Here is a 20,801-nt window from a genome sequence, read left to right as displayed (position 1 = left end):
GAGCTCCATATATCACAAACCTTCAGACGCATGGAAGGATTACTCACATGAGATGGAGAACGACAAGCAGCATCCATTCTGTCTACACTTTGTTGAACTGTGACATTTGGCTGAATAGTTACTATTACATAAGCTTCAACTGATTTAAGGGTTGGAGGATTTTTAACAAAGGCAAAGAGTTTTTTTGTTTGTTTTTTTTACGTCTGTTTATTCAAATGCTCCAGGATTGTGTTTATGTCTATAATTGCTTTCTGTGTACGGCTGAAATCAATAATTGTTATGTCTGTCAGTTCTGTCGCAGAAACGGCAATTCCATTGTTCGAAATGACAATGTATGTGGACATGACTTAAACTTCAATTCGTTTTTTGGGGGATTGACTATACATACACACTAGCAGTTCCTGCGGCGTTACATGTGAGCTTTTTCACAGCTTAGGTGGGATCAAAAACAATTCTGGTGTCCAGGTTTGTGGGCTCCGATGAACTTAGCACCCATGCATTCATCAACTAAAAAAAACGTCATGCTGGATCCGTGACATGACAGAGTCATATCGCAGCGCATGACATTCCAGTATCAGATGAGCCGTGATAAATCAAAACAGCATCATACTGACAGCGAATGGTGTCTATCTGGACAGAACGGTAATCTCCACGTACAGATAAAGGAACGGGTGTCACATTTCACATCAACAGGATGTTTAAAGGGGCTACACAGTCGAAGCCAGACAGAAATTGGGACGCGCAAACATAGACATTAGATACACATTCAAGCACACACACACTAAAGCAGCTGTCAAAAAAACCACTATGGGTTTTTGAGGACTTAAGCCCTCCAGTCAAGCTGTTTTCATGAGTGTCAGACACAGAGCACGAGGTGCACACGCTGTATCCCCAGGTCGGGTCATTAAAGTACAGCTGCAGAGAGCTCCCAGCATTCGATAAAATCAGGTATTCTCTTTATGCTACACCCTCTCTCCTCATCTCTACACTAGAGTCCAGTTCACATCTCCTTCCCGAATGTCTGTCTTTCCTTTTCTTTTCCGTGAAGGAGCAGCATAATTTCTCTCTCTCTTTCTCCTGCTCAGAGGGAGGCAGATCACAGTCTGTTCACGCTGCTTAAGGATTCTTGGTTTTGGGCTCCCAGTAGGCCAGTAGGTCATCCTAGCCCATATGAAACCCACGTGAAAAATCCCATCCCGCTATGCTCTAAAAATGTTATCTTCCAGCTTGAGTAAATAGCAACAAACCTGACAGTAACATGCTCTCAAGATGGATTTTATTTTTCGATTTAAAGGTGCTACTCATAAGATTATAGTAAAAAAATGTTTGACCAAATACTGTAAGAATTTTTTTTTTTTTCTACTCTGTTTTTTTTTTTTTAAGTTTTGTGAATTAAAAATAAGGTGAAAAATTTGGGTTGACGAGGTTTTTTTTTTTATGACTAATTGTGATGATGATATCTGCGGTTGCCAGATATCAACAGTGGAAATTCCCAAATCATCAATACACTTTCTTAAATGGCTACAACAGAGCTTCTCTCTTAAAAGGATACATTTTCTGCTTATTTGTTTGCAATCTGGCACCATGCGCATGCACTCTCTCTTCATTATGGAAGTGCCGATGACAAATTCTGTATCATCTGATAATTGGGCAAGTTGTCTTATAAGTTTTGTAACAGCCTGAAGTCAGAAGTGTGGCTATGATGTCTAAAAAATTGGCATTTTGGAACAGAACTAAAACGCATCATTCGAATTTCAAAATAACAGTCTCTTTCTTGAGTGTGTGTATGAATATGTTCTTATTCCACTTTATGAAAAAGTATTATGACGGCAGCACATTGATAGTATCAGATGGTAATATTATGGTGCTTGAATATTGTAATAAACTGTTACCATGAGCAATCCAAAAGACTTAAAGGGGTGGTTGACTGTTTTTTTCTAGGCTTGAAACTTATTTTTCACATAATTTACCTTTATTCCACACCACTCTGTCCCTTCTCCTATAAACACGCTGATCATTTCATGCTTTTATAAAGCATCACCATCAACCACCCCTTTAAAATGAATAGAACGGTATTACCATAGTACAAGTTCTAAAAAAACCACATGTGGTCTAAGCATTTCAAGAATTAGTTTGGATCTAAACTTGACAGCTGTCAACTTCTTCATTTTGTGTTGATGATGAATCTCCTGAACTTTGCATCAAAGTGTTTCTTGCCATTTGATGTTTCACTGCTTGCTTTCCAGGAACTCTCACCTGCTTCAAAAGTAGTGATGTGCCTTTACCAAGTAGCACAGACATAAAAAATCTTCTTCACAGAACACAAGACCCCTCCAAAGACTTCCTGTCAGACTCAGTCATCTCAATTGCTTTGTCTCCTCCTCTTTTCTCCTGCTGCTTGTCATTTCTCCCCACAGAAATCAGACGAGTTAAAGCTCTTTGCTCCGCTGAAGTCCCAGCGCACTGCATGCATTATTGTCATCGCTCCAATCTAACGAAAGGAAGGAGCCTTTCCAAATTATACAAGGCACGTCTTTGAACAAGGGAAAAGCATAGAGCTCAGAGCTATTCCTGTGAGCCTAGATGTGCGAATTGTGTGTTTGCGTAAAGCAGACAGCTTCTGTTGATTTTTCAAGACATACTGGGCCAGCAGTTGGTCAGCTTTTTATATTCAAGACTTTTTGCTTTGTGCTTTGTACACAAACACATGCTGGTTGCTAAAAGCTTCATTGGCGGCTCGCGCTCATATATAAAAGCACTTGTTGACATTAACTCAAATAGGAAATGCACAGGCTATTCTTAATATCCTGTCATCAACAGCGGTGACAGTTAGCAGGAAATAAAAGGGTCTATCAGAGGCAACTGCAAATGATTGTAAAAGCAACATTAATACTACAAAAAGGGGTTATATGTATTCAAATTAGACACAGCTCTGATGCAGCAGAGACAGTCAGGAATAGTTCAGCTTTCCACCTGTGGTGGTGAGTTTTGTTTAGTTTAACACGCTGAAGCCGTACACTTAGTACACATGAGCAGTCCACTGTGGAATGTAACAGAGCCGTAAGCCAGCTAGTGAATGAACGAAGGAGTAATAAAATGAACTCCTCAAGCTGTCAGTCTGCCAACCTGCATTATGGTGATGGATCGGATTTATAGCTGAGACCAATATATCAGCCAGATGAATAATTATGAAAAAAATGGTAACAGTCAATAACCTTCCATTTAATTATTTTAATTGCTGCATACATACACCATCATTCTGCATGTATATATATATATATATATTTTTATTAATTTAATTAAATTAAATTAAAAGAAATTATATATACATAATGAAAAATTATTCTGATTTAAAATAAATTCTGATTTTATATTTTATTATATTTTAAAATAAAATGCATTCCTGTGATGGCAAAGCTGAATATTTTTGCCATTACTCCAGTCACATGATCACTAAGAAATTATTTTAATATGCTAATTTGGTGATAAAATTAACTTTCTTTTTCTTTTCACAATTTTGCTTTTTCATAGATTTGGTGGAAACCGTGGTATGTATGTTATATATGTATATGTATATGTATATGTATATGTATATGTATTCATAACACTGTAAAGTCTTTACTGTCACTTTTGGTCAGTTTAATGCATCCTCGCTAAATAAAAGTATCAATTTAAGTTAAAGAAAAGAAAAGAAAAGAAAAGAAAAGAAAAGAAACAATACAAATAAAATAATACAAAATTATCTAAAAAATAAAATAAAATAAATAAAAAATCTTACTCATTTCATAATTTTGAATGGTAGTGTATATACTATCTCATTGTAAACATCACTCTAAAGTGTAAGTGAAATGGTACATTCATTGACAATGTGATACACATTTCCAAATCACTCACTCATAAATCAGCAGGTGCACTAACAATGTGTAACTGCACTTCAAGTGTACACATCTGTAATTGAGACAGCATAAACTGTTAACACACTGTCTCAGTGCATTATGTCTCTAACATGCTCTCTATGTATAACTGGGTGCATGTGATTCAGTTATGCAGGTGTTTTCAACTGCGATTCTTTCAGACAGCTGTAAGCTCAAATAACCAGACCAATCGTCAACTGCTTCAACTGCTTCAAAGAGCCCTTCAAACTGAACTTTTCCATACTTCTCAATTACTGCATGGCAGCAGCTCTTTTGACTTGGAAAGATTAAAAAATACATCCAAACAACTGTTATTTTCAACCCCTACACGCTTAAAAAGCTCCCATTGAGAAAGATGAAGACTTTTCAGGGAATTAACATGGTCACTGAATTAATGTTTTAGTAGTAAATGGAATCAAATGATTACCATTAAATACATTTAATGCATAAACAAAAGAGCTCATAGTTGGAGGAAAATGATTTTTTGTTTACCGGGTTTGGCTGAGGCAAGAAGTTATTGACGCGTGAGATGCTCCACATGCCCTCCAAGTACTGCTGGGCTTGAATGGTGACTGAGTTGATGGTCCCCGTCAGAGGTCTTCCTCCCATGGTCACCTGCACGCTGGGTTTCATTGCCGCAGCGCTGGAAGACGGGTTCTGAGACCAGCCCAGCTCACGTTGCCGCTCCCCCACAGGCAGGACGCTGTGCGCTGGGTGAGGTATTCTTGATCTGGTAGGTCTGGAGGAAACAGTGACCACGCTGTGTGTTGTCAGCCTGGTGGGATGCCCAGGGAAGGTGTTGGGAGGCAGGGATGGCATGTCGGAAGCAGGGTACAGTTCTTGGAGAGTCTTCAGTGCCCGCTGTTTTAACTGCTGTGCAGGAGTGCAACACACCTGACACCTTGTTCCTTCATGTCCGCCTTTCAGCGACCAATCGGGCACTTGCAGCTGGTCAATGATAAAGGAAGCAAATCCAGGGTCCTACAGAGAGCAAGAGACAACAACATACAGTTACAGCCAAAAAATTACGCTTGTTTTGATTTGTTTTCCGTATGAATTCTGGTTTGGTTTCTAAAGTATAAAATAATATATATCTATGATTATTTTAAAATTGTGTGGCAACAACTATAAATGTGTTGTTGTTGTTATTATTATTATTATTATTAAAATTGATAATAATAATATTAATATCAACAACAAGATACACACACAGACACAAATTATTAGTATTATGATTTTTTTTACATAAAATAAAATAGAAAGATCGGAACATTTTTCACTATATTATTGTTTTTATAATAATAATTATTATTATTAAACAATAACAGTAATACAATTGTATAACTTCTTTTTCTTTTATCGTTTGATTAGAGTTAGATATAGAATAAATTATTATTATTATTAAATTATTATTAGCAGGCCATTTACAAATATGCCGGAAATCCACATTTGCATGTGTTTTACTGATCTAAACCAGCAAAGCCATTGCCTTCAGACATTTAGACGAAATCTTCCTTGTTTTTCCAGAAGCCACATCTTAATTATAATAATTCAAACTAAACAAAGCTGAAAAGTGAGAGTTTTGTGGAAGGATTGAGCGGTGGGGAGGGGAGACTAGGGGTGGCGGGTGATAGGGTGTAAAGAAAACAACAGCTGAGTCTGGGCATGAAGCACATTGCAGCGTGTATTTACATTTGATAAGACTCCCAGCAGGGAGAGATATGACAAGAGACCCAGCATGAAAATAATCATCTCCCATTCAATGCCAAGGGCATGACGCCAGTCTACCTGATGGACAGGGGCTTATCTCTGTGTACTCACACTCACACACAATGAAGAGCTTAGAGCAGGTAACTGTTGCTACAATACCGGATCACATATCATGATAATACTACCAAACATAAAGGATTACGCAGCCACCATTAGAAAAATACTTAGACGAAAGGTAAACAAGGAATTGATAGGAATTAAATTACACTGAACGCTGTTTTTAAAAGGAATTATTCACTGAAAAAAATAAAACGGTGTCATTATTTAGTCACTGTTTTAATTTCCTTTCTTTATTTCTTCCATGGAAATAAAGGTTTCCAGGTTTAGATTTGCATGAGTGTTTGAGGACACAATGCTCATTTTAAAACAAACCAGTCACTTATTTCTAATGCTGTAATTTCTCTCTCACATTCACACACACTTCTGGTCTTCTGAAAGACATATCTCACATTCTAGATCAGTATTAGTGAGGTTAGACCCTGACTGGAGCCCAGGGCAGCGTTAATGTTTATGGTGCCTGATTTTCTCAGAGCCACAGTAGGAACCTGAATGAGCGAGAGCCCAAAGGCACAACCTCAGCACATAAATCATCCACTATGAGACGTAAAATAAGGATATTTAGTGGAATTAACGCCATAATTACTACACAAAACCCTCTTAGGTCTCTTCAAGTGTCTCAATTAAGCCAGGCTTCAACATGTGAGCAAAAATCATCCCACAGCTCCTTTGTTTAATAAAATATGGGGTCTCCTATGACAGATGATTATTAGGAATGCAGACGGATATGTTTGCGATTTGTGCCCTGACTTTAAACTTCTCAACTCAGGTGCACTGGAGTCCAATTGTTATAAATATTCTGCGTGGGACTATTCAAAAGGGCATGAATATTTAAAGATGATCACTTAGATAAATAGTTGAATAGTGCAGGCTGGGAACAGAAAGCTAGCAATATATTCAAAGATACTGAGTAGGGACCAGATAATTTAGCCATGCTTAGATGATTCATGCGTGTTTTCAAATGGAAAAATTCAGAATATGGCCTCATCTGTAATTTATGTCAGAAATGTTCCCTGTCAGATGGTACAGCAAGATTCTGCAGATGTTTTCATGAAGGTTGTTATGATGTACACTGTATAGTACATTGATGCTCAGGAGTAATTATGTGGAAAATTCAACTTTTCCACCAAAGGTTATTTTACATAATGTATTTATTTGATATATTTTACTACAGTAAAATGTAATAAAAAATTAATTCAAAAAACTATTTTTTTACACTTTGTTTGATCAAATAAATGTAGTCTTTGTTTTATTAAAATATAAAAAATAATATATGTTTTACATATTTTAACTAACGTGCAAAGAATCATGGACAACAAGACAAGACACTTGTGTTAAGGTTGTAAATAGGCTGAATTCTGATTTAACATTCACTTAAAGACATGCATGTACTTGCTGTGATACAGTAAAATGCACCATTAGGATGTTACCATCCATCCACCAATGCCAGAAAGAGAATTATAAAAAAGAAAAAAGAAAAAAGTGAGAGAATGAGTAAGGTAAGATGAGGGTTAGCCCCCTGGCCTTGGGGCTTGTAGTTGGCCATTGTGTGACTTTATTGGCAGTCAGCTCTTGGTTTTTATGAAGCTCTGGGGATGAATGCAGGAGCCTATCTGCTGATTAGTGATGCACTAAAGAACAGAAAGGGAACAGAAGGATAAATGACTACATGTGTGCCCTCAGCCCGCTAGTCTGACTGTCTCTAAAACTAATGATGATGAGATATGAGTGTGGGGAAAGGACGGGGAGTACGAGGGTGGGGGAGGACTTACAGAGATAGAAAAAAAGAGAGAAAGAAAATGAGATGCAGAAGATGTAACTGACAATGTGAAAGTGAAAAAAGAATAAAAAAATAAAAAAAATACTTTATCCATGATATTAGATCATTATTACTACGAATGAAAAGGATTGGTTAAATAGCACATTTAATTCAACAAGACCAAAACAAGGCTGCGGGGAACAGAAGTAGCCTACAGTCCATTCAATATGTCAAAGCTAAGAAAACATTCTTTCTATGAACTTCCAGTGGACAAAAAATGATTTTGAGAATTAGATGTTCACCTTATGCAAAGGTGAAAAAAATCGTATGCAAAAAAAATTAAAATAAAATATTTCTTCAAGCATTTCTGCTGACAAAGCAGAACTTCCAAAACATAAAAAAACTATGTTCTAACATATTCAATAAAAACAAAAGTTGTTGACGGAAAATATTTAAAAGAAGACATATTATTTATTAAATAATTTATTTTTATTTAATTTAAGTCATGTTTACTCATTCTCATGCCATTCTAAACCCATAAAACCAGCCTGATCTTATGGCAATTCGTACATATTTTATGAGGTGGCTAATTCGTATGAATTTGTACGACCTCATACTTTTTTCACAACTTGCACAATTAGTATTAATTTGTACGAATGATCTACGCCTAACCCTACACCCTAAACCTCCCCATCACTGGGGTCTAGACAAATCGTATAAAATCATACAAGTGAGGTTGTACGAATTAGTACGAATTAGCCACCTCGTAAAATACCTATGAATTGGTTGTGAGATAGCGTTGGTATAACTTCTACAAAACACAAACATATATATATATATATATATATATATATATATATATATATATAAACATACCGTATATATATATATATATATATATATATATATATATATACCGTATATATATATATATATACCGTATATACCACATATATATAAAGATCAGTGGTGTCCAGAATAAAACTGGACCCCATTTACATTTCTTTATGGACCCACCACCAACCTTGCATTTCAGTCTTGCCTTACCTTTCATTGAATGGAAAAGAACAATTTACGCATTCTTTAAAATATCTTCTCTTGTGTTTCACAGAAGACAGAAATTCAAGCAAGTTTGGAACAACATGTTATCTTTTACAACTTACAAGTTTGAAGCACCAAAATGACACATGTATTCACTCATAAATGAATACACTGCACTGAATACACTGACTGAGGTTCAAGCAACTGGTAAAGATGATGCGGCACTTTTGCTGCAGGAATTGAGAGTGGAGAGCGGGTTACGTGAAATTCCCAGGAACAGCTGTTGCTACACACCCTGTAGTGAAAAGGTGAGAGCTGGGTCTTCTCACAGCAGGCCATTAATGCAGATTGCATTTACTATACTCTAAAAAGCTAAAAACCACATCCAGCATTAATCCCCATGGACCTCTACACAAACACACACACACATATGCCATGGTCAATCTACCCAACACCACTGCAGCCCAGGAGGGATTCCTAAGCAGGGCCATAATATACGCCATAGAGCACGAGCTCTGAGATCCTCTGGGTCTCTGTGGGTGTAATTACAGGAACAGGAGCATATAGCTTGCACACCTGTGTGTTTGTGTGGAATAAAAGAATTTGAGTCTTGAATTCCCTTAGCTGCCAGTAAATAAGAAAAAAACTTTTTACACGTTAGATTAGGTAACACAATCAACTAGTGGCTTATTAGCATGCATATTACTACTATATTGGCTCTTTATTAGTGTAAAGCAAATATCAATGCCATATCAATGAGTTTTACATCTCTGTAAAAATACACCAAAACTAAACCAGCGAAATCAGAGAAAACCAGCAAAGCTCAGCTCCTGGTAACACGTTTACTGCAGTAAGATGATCACGCACACACACACCACGGGAGAATGAGAGAGAGGGTCATTAGAAACACAGATGTCTGTCTGTCTGCTAAATGACTGTCTTGACAGGCCACAGTTGGTGCTCTCTCATTACTGTCTGATTGATTATATCCTCTGTCAGTGGCACTATTTCTCGTATTATGCACGTGCCATGATACAACAAATTATTACATGACTCTCTCGATTACTTTAATGTAATTGGCCAATCACAGCACTTCGCTGTCAGATATTTTTGTGTAGTGAACGCTTAACTATAATTGCCTGGTTTCTTATACAGACATAGTGTCATAATCCACTTATAATTCTGAACATCAGTATTTTTGGTACAATTAAATAATGTCATTTAAAGTAAACTTCAAAGACTCAGGAACTTCACATTCAGTTATGGTTTTATGGTTATAATATTCCCAAAATTATATAACAAAATGAATTCACATGATGCAAATACTGCCCACTGCTCCGGGTATGTGTTCACAGTGTGTGTGTGTGTGTGTGTGTGTGTGTTCACTGCTGTGTGTGTGCACTTTGGATGGGTTAAATGCAGAGCATGAATTCTGAGTATGGGTCACCATACTTGGCTATATGTCACGTTACTCACTCAAAAACGATCTTAAATCAATTTAATCGAGAAGCAGTGCTTTTAAGCATATATTCTGAGTAATTTAAACTTTACCTTGTAGATATACTTTATGATCGATTTCCTTTATTTTTGCTGTTTTATAAAGACATGCACCTCTCCAAACTCCAGGGTCCATGCAAAAAAGAATGCAGGCATGTCCCAATCACTATCCATCACAGAGCACTCTAAGACACATAAATGGCCTTTCCTGCTTACTGGGGCTTGAAAAAGAAACCAGTTTTCGCCTGAACTGTTTGGATAACACACAATACTATCTCCTTTCTGTCCATCACCCTCCCATTCTCTCTCCTTATGGATCACTCCAGCTGTCAGTGACTCGTCTGACCTTGCATGGGCAGACAGTCAGTACTGAGACCGCAGTAACCACAGGCCACTATTTCCAAAGCTTCATTAAGCTTAAATTGTGGTTTATTGCTGCAAGACAAACTATAAACACTTGTCTGCATGTTTCACTTAAACTCTCTTCCAAAACCTTTGAAAGCCCGTTTCTGCCACATAATATATATATAAAAAAAGATAATTGTGACTTTTTTTATATCACACTTATTTTTTCACAAATCTTATACCGTACAATTGTTTTGATAAATGTAATGTATGTTTCATATTAATGCACAAAATAATTTATTACATTTGCAAAAGGAATATTTGTGTTAACAGCATGCATTTTGTGATCCAGACAGACAGACCCTTTTGTCCACATTAGGTGCCTATCAAAAGAGATATAATCTGAAAAAAAGGAATAAAAAAACTTGAGATGTTTACCCACAATTTTAAGAAGAAAACATCAGACCTGCAAGACGTAAATTTTCAATTCTGAGGAAAAAAAGCACGAATTGTGAGATAAAAAGTTACAATTACTTTTTCATGTTGTCTATATTCTGTGGTGGAAATGTGCTTCCACAAAAGTGACTGACTTGTCAGATACACATAAGAGAGAAAACTCACAAGAGATCCTGGTATTAGCATGTTGGTTAGCAAAAAAAAAAAAAAAAAAAAAAAAAAACTGTAATGTACGCAACATTAGCCAAGGCAAATGCATTAAAGTGCTGTCTAAATGGGCAGCTCACCAGGTTTTGGAGGAGAACTTAACTTTGTAACGTGAAAGTGGTTGCATGTGATTCAGCTGAAGTTTTACAGGACCCAGAGCTAATACAGTAGTTAAACTTAGTTAAACTAACAATGCCGCCTTATGTTGCACTGGAGACTTCTGCGCATGCATATTTATACATGCTCGCCGGCTTATTTCCCGCAACTAATTAAAATAGTTAATTTTCATGAGACTGTCTGGAAACTCTCCAGACTGCTCTTGATGATTTATTTATCTATTTAGCAAGAGTTTATGGAAATAAAAGTAATAAGTCAACCCTTCACTTTGTTTGGAAGTACAGCTGCCTGAAGAAAGGTGAAGAACAGAGAAGGAAAGGTAATTGCTGCAAGGGATTGTGGGTGTTCTTGATAATTAATAAGCAAATCAAGGTAGATGGCACCAGTGAACACTTGGGGAAAGAGCAGAACCTGAGTGAAGAGTCAATGTGTGTTCAACCTGACAGCAGTTCAATCACTGCAGGCTGCCAAGTCGCTGTACTTTTGGTTGATAGTAGTGCTTCTACATGACTGACTTCATGTTAGTCAACCATTCTGATAAAAAATTCCATAATCTCTTTGAAACACATCTAGTAGGCATGACAGCCAGAAATTGAAGAATACTTTTGATAAAAAAAAAAATAAAAAAAAAAAACGCCTACAGCAAAATGTATAGCCTTTTATAAAAAATATATACTTCACTTGATAACATAGGCGAAACAATGGCGGGCAACAAATGTGTGCTAGAAAGTTTCTTCTTTGTCCAGCACTATTTCTCTCCAGAATGTATATAAATAGAAATAGGATAGAAATATCGGTTGCACTTTATTTTACAGTACGTGTACTAACATGTACTTATAGTGTACTTACAGTGTATTTATCTAAGAAAGTTTTGGTAACACAAGGTAACTATATGGGGTAGGGCTAGGTTTAGGGGTAGGTTCAGAGTTAGTACCTAGTTATTACATAGTTATTGTTATTACTATAATAACTACATAGTATGTACATTAGGAACAGGACTGTAAATAAATAGTGTTGCAGTTGCCTCTAACTCCATTAGGCCTCATTTACACTGCCAGTTAAATGTGACCCAATTTAATTTTTTTGCTCATAATGTGACACAGATTGGATCTGTTCTATGATAGTGTAAACAGAAAAAAAACAAATGCTTTTCTGAGAGGATTACCTTTTCTACGCTCGCTTCTAGCACTGATAATCATCTAAAGTGCATGCATAACAGTGATTCTGACGGCAAGCTATCCCAATAAATACACACAAATTCAGAAGTACAGTATTTCAGTATTCACCGAAACATAATCTGTTCTGTCTTAAAGGGTTAGTTCACCCAAATCGCAAATTATGTCATTAAAAACTTACCTTCATGTTGTTCCAAGCCCGTAAGACCTCTGTTTATTTTTGGAACACAGTTCAACACGGCTCGTCATTCATCATCAGTTCTCTCTTCACAGCAGTTCAGTCAGTGTACTGTTTGAGTACATGAATTACTCCGGGATATTGGTTTGTTTTAACTCAGAGGGAGTGTCAGCAACATTAAAAAAGTTAACAGGTTAAGTCATTTGTGGATTAATGAGTATTGGAGACACGAACCATTTAAAACCATTGAGTTCGATTTGGTGAACTGGTTCAAAAAGATCCGGTTACATCGAATGATTCGTTCGCAAACCGGATATCACAAACTGCTTTGTTTTTAACTGTCTTACAACAGACACGGAAGAGAAAACAATGCTGAATAAAGTCGTAGTTTTTGCTATTTTTGGACCAAAATGTATTTTCGATGCTTCAAAATATTCTAACTGACCCTCTGATGTCACATGGACTACTTTGATGATGTTTTTCTTACCTTTCTGGACATGGACAGTATACCGTACACACAGTTTCAATGGAGGGACTGAGAGCTCTCGGACTAAATCTAAAATATCTTAAACTGTGTTCTGAAGATAAACGAAGGTCTTACGGGTTTGGAACAACATGAGGGTGAGTTATTAATTACATAATTTTGCTATTTGGGTGAACTAACCCTTTAAGTGAATGCTTGGGGAACTGTTGGAGGAAAACATCTGATGTGTAACATCATATTAGATCCGTGCATTACTCTTTTTTTCTCATTGTGACTCATTTTGTCAGCACAAGTCATATTATTCTCAGGAGGAAGCACATGTCGAGGCGGTAAATGACAACAATGCATGCACGATGTTTCTGATGGTATGGCAAGTATAAACACGAATCGGATATGGGTCACAATTGAAAGAAGGTGTAAACAGACAGCCAAAAAAAAAAAACGATGCAGGCAACAAATCAGAATTGGGTATCAAGATCTGCAGTGGACACAAGACCTTAGAAGCACTAGACAAGGTGTGAAGTCCATTGTTGTTGGGTCTCAGGAAGTTTGTTGTCGTTCTGTCTCTGTAGTGTCTTTTCCGAGAATGGAAAAACAGGTTAGGTTAGTGTTACCACCTTGTGGACCAACTATTTACCATCAAAAATTCAGAAAAGTGATTTTGCACTCCACTGAGCTGCAATTACTTTTCTGTGTAATGTGGTAGACATGTTTTGGACCATCGCTCGTCTTTCACGCATTTTGTGTCTCTCACGTGCAAAATATGTCATTCATAAAACGTTATAAAAACGTCAAACGTCAAAACATCATAAAACATGTTAAAAGTAGTTCAACTTTTAAAAAAATGCCTCTTTTCTTTCAACTGGTCTGTGTTTATAAATGCAAAAACACATTCTGTTTGAATCACCTCCAACTGTGGTTTTAAACGTGGCATAAAAATTGAAGTACATACTGTAATGATTTTTCTACGACGTTCATTTTTCAGGTTTAATTCAAAGCATTACTTGAGCTTTCTTAATAATTTTTGTGACATTTACTAGCAAATTATGAGTAAAAAAAATGTTTCTTCACCATTTTGTTTTCCATAACAAATACATGAAGCACAATGTATTGAATTAATATGATCACATTTTTCATGTTAAATTTTAAAGGTGTTTTACCTGTATTGTGAACTTTTCACTGAATTGCATTGTGTTATCAGAAATCAATGAATAATGTCCTGGCAGACAGGATGTTTTTTGTTTTTTTTTCAGTGAAGGCTTATATGGCTTTCTTAACACCAGCCAATTAGTCTTTCGAACAACCAACCAACTAATCGAGTATGAAAACTGGAAGCAGTTCCATTACGGCTTTGTGCAAAACTATTGCGAAATTTTATACATGTCAGTAAAAAATGGTGTCTTTTCCATTAACCGATGTTATCCGACTACAGCACAATTCTTTTCTCTCAAGAGGAATGTTGGTTGGTTAACTTATATTTCGCAGCCACCACACTAGCCATTATTTTTTATCTAAGAGATGTATGCATGTATCTTTAGCAAAGCAGCATGGAGAGCTGCTTCTAGGATGCTTTCGTGCTACATCGAAGCTGGTATTAACACAAGCATTGACTAGAGTGTAATGGGTTATCCATCCAAGCATTAATGCCAAGGAAAGCCTTATATACTTGAGAGGATGAGCCATTTCTTTGAGGTTTTTGTACATTAAAGAATGACCATGTGATTTTAACGTACTCAAGGTGAAATGTAAATGCGGAAAAAAAAAACTGTTTAAATTTGAGTTTTGCGATTTATTCCTTTTTCGAATTGCCTGATAAACCAGCTCACGTGAGCGTAAATTTCTTTTGCAATATATGGGAGTTTATTTTTAATTGACATGCTTTCATTTCACAATTTCAGTTTGCACAACTTGAAGGATAATGGAAACGCAGCTACTGGTAGATTTGTACATAACTACTAATTACTTACTGCACTCACATGCTTCATTAGTTCAGGTAATCTGGATTCCTGTGTGCAAAGTTTGCTACTCAACTTCTATATGCCTCAATCCACAAACACTGCACTCTGAACAGAGCTTCTATCCAACTTTCATGAACTTTTCCATAAGCTCTAAGCCTTCTCTCAACTTCCTGTAAGCCCTCCCAGAGCCATCTGCTTTCAACAGAGACCCGCTCTCTCAGCTCTAACACACACCAGCCCGTGTGGGCAAGAAGAGAAGATAATTACCTAGTGATAAATGCAAACAGGAAGAGGTAAACACACAAACACACGTGTCAGTAATTTGCATGAGCTCCACTCGTCTGCAACCAGCAGCACGGGAACTGATGAGATTGCTCACTCTAAAGCACTCGTCCCAGGAACTCAATCTCCAAAGTCACATCTAAAGCAGCACATCAGCATAATTAGACAGAGTAATTCACACAAGAGACTGATGTCTTAGACCGCTCAGAGTATGTAAACTTCGGAGTGGAATGTGATTAGATGACTCCGGCTACTACATAATTCACAGGAAAACATCTGTTAGACAAAATATGTGAAAATATGAAAACTCTTTTCTATGCTGCATAAAAAATGTGATGCAACTTGCGGGCTGGTGAAATTACTGTCAAAATGTCATTTAGAACACAATTGAAATCCAGAAAATATATACAGATAGTTTACAAAAACAATGAAAGATGGCAACCAGTGACCCAAACCATTTTTTACCTTTTAACAACAATAACCTTTCAGCATAATAAAAATGTAACTCAATTTGTAAAAAATAACTGGAGTAAGGCCAGGTTTGACCGACTCAAAGGAAAGAAAAAACACGAGGTCTTGTTCATCACGACTCTCATTTGTTTCTCCTAGACAGCAGATCATGTTAAATGGAAAGTAAATTAAAATACCTGTTCGATTATCCAGCTTCTTAGAAAGCTTGGAAACACTTGGAAATCTCCCGTTTCACGAGTTTCAGTTGCAACAAAGTCTGAGATTTCATTATGAGCTCAAACATTTATCATCAACTTAATATCAAACCATCTGTATAACGTTATTCACAGCAATTATCAGCAACTGCCATATGCATCTACTTTTATTTTTCACAAGGAATTTTGGGATAAACAGTATAGACAACACTGATACTTAATATAATCATTCGAATAAAATGAGATGGTCACACTTTATCTAAAGTTTAATTTTTACTATTAACAAACCATTAATTATGACTTTTGCCTCAGTAAAGTCCTAATTTGCTGCTTATTAGTTGTTAAGTTCAGATACTGGGTAAATTCAGATACTTGGTAGGATTATGGATGTAGAATATGGTCATAAAGAATATGTGATTTATAAGTACTAATAAACTGCTGATATGTTAACAATAGGCATGCTAATAGACAACTAGTGAGAGTTAGTCCCTATACTAAAGTGTTACCATGAAATCTGTACATTTAACTGGTTTCATTTCTGTATATGTTTTTTTATCTTTATTTGTGTGGCTGTTTTGCAAAATAAATAATAATATGTTAAATTTGTCACAAAAAAAAATCCATCCAACAATCATATATAATCCAAAAGACATCAGAATTTAATAAGCCTTTTTGGTGCACATATTTGGACATGCATCAAGACAGCCATCCACGACTCTCGGAGATTGGCAGCTTTGGATGTTTTCTTTGGGTGAACAGAGATGTCTAGACACAGTGAATAAAGATGAAGACAGAGATAGACCGAGGATTCCCAAACCCTTCTCCGTCTGGAGCAGATATGAGGAAGAGCACACAAATGAATAGCCTTAATGACTCTAAGAATTCGCATCGCTTTTGCTTTTTTTTTGTTTTAGTTTTTTAATCTTTGCTTATCAAAAATAGTAACAATAGGCATTTATAAATCTTGTATTATGGTAACAATGGGGAGAACTACAAATGGCCTTGACGTGAACACTGAAAAGCCAAAATCTATCTGCTACCCACTGATGGCAGTATGGTGAGGTGACTTATAATGGAAAGAACTGAAATAACAAAATTATTGAAGGGGAGGGGCGGCCATTGTGAAGATGAGACGGGGAGAAAAAGAGAGATTACCTTGGTGCTTTAGGTTGTTTGTACTGAACCAATATTATAACTGTCATTCATCATAGCTAAAATGTCTCTTTTGAAGGAAACAAGGCAAACAGAAAAGAAAAAGTGAACTCTCCATCCTGATTTAAGCTCTCTCCCTGAACTCCATTTAAAATATGTTCAATTTGCCATGGCCTAGAAGCACTACACCTACATAAATGCATCTCTCCTGCACTTACAGAAAACGTTGATGGATTCCTACCGCCTGTTGGTCCTCTGTCCATCAAGGCAATTAAAACATGAAAGCGTCCAGAGAATATATCCACAGTGATGTCACAAGCATCAGTGTGCAATGAGGGAGCAAGAAAGGCCAGGGCTGAATCCACTCTGATTTGCATATGAATGAGAGCCCATTATATTGAGCGTTCATTACATTATTTTTAATGGCCTGACACATCCAGTCATGTACTCGGTTAAAGCAGGGCTGAGCGCATTACGTACTCTCTTTATCCAGACGAGGGTGTTTCGATGAGCACTTTCTCTTAGTTTGGCTCTGCTGTTTGGAATTTAGAATCATACAGATTCAGGACACAAAATGCAAAGTTCATTTAAAACAGCACATAATTGAAAAACTAATTTTGCTTGATTTCTCAAAATAAAAGTTAAAAAGTATTATTTAGACAATTTCCAGCTCCCTTTCCTGTCAGCTTAGATCATATCTCCATCATAGCAGTATTTGAAAATAATTTATATATATATATATATATATATATATATATATATATATATATATATATATATATATATATATATATATATATATATATATATATATATATATATATATATATATATATATTTTTTTTTTTTTTTTTTTAATAAAGCTGTAATATTTTAAGAATAGTGTCATAACAAGCATTTTATGAGAATCGAGTGAATAGAGTGAAGTCATAAGATTAAAGTAGTAAGCTAACTGAGACTTGTTACATAGCACTTCATATCATTACTCTTGTGTTGATTTTGATTGCTTCCATTGTCCTAATTTGTTAGTTGTTTTGGATAGAGGCATCTGCTAAATGAATAAATGTAAGTTTAAATGTAATCTTCACAAAAAATTACAAGAAAAAAATTAAAGCATTATGAGATTAAAAGTCAAAATATTAAGACAATAGAGTGATAAGGCACTTCAAAGCGTACTTTCATCTAATATATTAAAATTAAACAAACATACAGATTTTTTTTTTACTCAAACAACAATAGAGTAGGGATGTAATTAGGCACCCTGAGCCGGTTAAAAAAAATCTAACAAATATGTGATGATTCACATTGGTTGACTGAATCATGATACAATTGGAGTTGGGAGTTTATGTTATCTGTATCTCTGTATGTATCTCTGAGGGGAACTTTGGAACTTTGTCTTCAGAAAAGTTTGGATTTTATTTTTTTATTTTTACTTTTCATAAAGTAGTGTTTATAGGCACAGCAATGTTTTGTTTAAAACAGTAACCAAGAAAACGTTATACAGTATTGCCGCTGTTCCACAAGCGCCCCCTGCTGTCAGAGAGTGTATTTACATTTTCATTCCGCCCATCTGCTGGTTTTGTTTCATGCAGGTATGTTTCATGTATTATTATTACAAAGTTAATGACCATTCTGTTTTGCTTCAAATTTTGAAATTATACAATCTAATTCAGATTAAAACTGCTCATACTCCATGTATGAAGTATCTTTGTTTGGACTGTGATTACTGTACAGTGGTTACCTCGACTTTTGAATGGAAAGAGCTCAGGCTCTTGTTAATATGAAGAGGTTTATTTTATCTGTGTTATTTATTTATTTGATGTTTGATTTAAAAGTTCAGCTTTGTTTTGCTATTTCACATATTTCAATTTCAACATGCAGCAATAATAAAAGGACACCTTTTCAATTATAATTTGTCTTAAATCTCATGTTGTAAAAAAAAAAAAAAAGTAAAAAAATAATATTTGAGTCGTATCGCACTGAGTGAATCATTACATTCCTACAATAAAAGTTAACCAAATCTATAACATTTGCTTGTTATAAACACTATTTAGTAACAAATGTAAGGTTAATTAAAATAATTGATATTTTTTTTAAAATAAAATGCTTTCCCATTGTGATAATAATATAATGCTTAATGTTTTTTAATAATTTTGATTTCACTTTCAAAATATTAAATGTAATTTTAACTTTAAAGTCACAACATTACAACATTTTATTTATTTATTTTTTAACTTGGTGCTATAATTCTTTTTTTGACCATAGAATACAGAAACTAATGTCCACAATAGTGCCCCTCTTTGCAATTTGAGAATATAACACTTACTTGAACTACAGCCTGAAATATTTCATATGCAACAAAACATGAAAAAGTTTACAACAGTTTGCTACTACAAACCTTAAATAATATTATAACCACAGGGGGGAAAATAAAAGGCTACAAAATTGTATAAATTGGCTACTTTGTACCAGATATTAGTTTATCAAATATATAAGCACAGGCATACAATGTACACGATTAGGGCAAACAGTAATAGTTTGGATGCAGAAAATGAAATCGAGTCAGACACTACAAGAGGTGTGACAGAGTATCGTCTCCATTACTCTAAGCAGCCTTTTTAAATGTTCTACCTCGTTCTAAACAAACACACACAAAATGCAGGTCAAAGGATGTGTAAGGATGTTCTCTGTGCCGAAGGGTTCATTGGCTGATGAGATGTCAAAGGTCAGCTTATTGTGCAGCTTCTGAAGGTCAGGCAAGAAGCCCAGTGCAGCTCCAACAGAGTTAAGCATTCAGGAGCACTGACCTTTGACCCCTCACCTTCACCACCAACAAAATAACCAAACGCATGGAACATCCTCACTGAGTTAGTGTTACTGAAGTGATTTACAATACATAGATCAACCCACGAATAAACACATATTCAAATACAAACACCTAAAAACAAAAACTTACAGTAAGCAAGCACACATTCATACTGTATGCATACACATAAACTCAAAAACTTGATTTTGATTGGTCAAATGTCTTTTGCATAGTGAGTGATCAAACTTCTCACATAAATCAAAGGTTGCGGCTTCAAACTCCAGAAGGGACGGTTAAATGGTTAAGCTCTTGAGAAAGACATTTAATTTCAGGTTGCTCGTGGTGTATTGTCCTTGTAGTAAAACAGGTCTGGATATAATAATTTTTCTGCTAAATGAAGTCCTAAAATAAAGCAGCATTAATTATTTTAAAAAGGCAAAGTAAACAGAAGGTCAAACTGCTAAGAAAGAAAGGTAGTACTGAATACAGTATATCAAAGCAAAATACTTTCCAAGAATCTAAAACAGAGGGCTTTTGTGTGCAGTTGACAGCATGCAATTGCTTTCTCTCTACAATAAAGCTAAAAGTAGCATTTAAAGTAAACCAACTCCAGGCTATAATGAAAGAAATGAGGAGATTGCTGTCTGGTGCCAAGGTTAATAATCACTGAATTTCCTAATTAGCTATTTGAGGCGATGCATAATAGCACCAGGGCAAGCTGGCTGTCTGTCAATGTATCTAGGTTGCAATCTGAGAAAGAGGTTAGTCTAAAGATATACCTTAATCACAAGTACTTCTAAACAGTGTCCAGAAATAGAAAAAGGGAAAATAATTGTCTGGCAGAGTTGGGTGGAACTGAGAATATTAATGGACATAAACATTTTGTTAAAACAATTAATATTCATTTTGAGATTTGCTTGAGATTAGATGCAATGTAT

The 20,801-nt window shown here is 35.6% G+C and overlaps 1 protein-coding gene across 2 annotated transcripts in view; it reads right to left on the bottom strand.

The window, feature by feature from the left end:
* The window catches only part of kif26ab (kinesin family member 26Ab), an 85,527-nt gene that overhangs the window by 46,727 nt on the left and 17,999 nt on the right, over positions 1-20,801 (bottom strand). For both annotated transcript variants that reach the window (XM_052581318.1, XM_052581320.1), the window contains exon 3: positions 4,407-4,895. In XM_052581318.1, coding sequence (XP_052437278.1) covers positions 4,407-4,895 — 489 coding nt within the window. The remainder of the gene's footprint in view (positions 1-4,406; positions 4,896-20,801) is intronic.

Source organism: Carassius gibelio, chromosome B17, assembly GCF_023724105.1.
Source record: "Carassius gibelio isolate Cgi1373 ecotype wild population from Czech Republic chromosome B17, carGib1.2-hapl.c, whole genome shotgun sequence".
In the NCBI taxonomy this organism is placed as follows: Eukaryota; Metazoa; Chordata; class Actinopteri; order Cypriniformes; family Cyprinidae; genus Carassius; species Carassius gibelio.
Note: the sequence above shows the minus strand (reverse complement) of the source record. Positions and strands in the feature narration are given on the sequence as shown.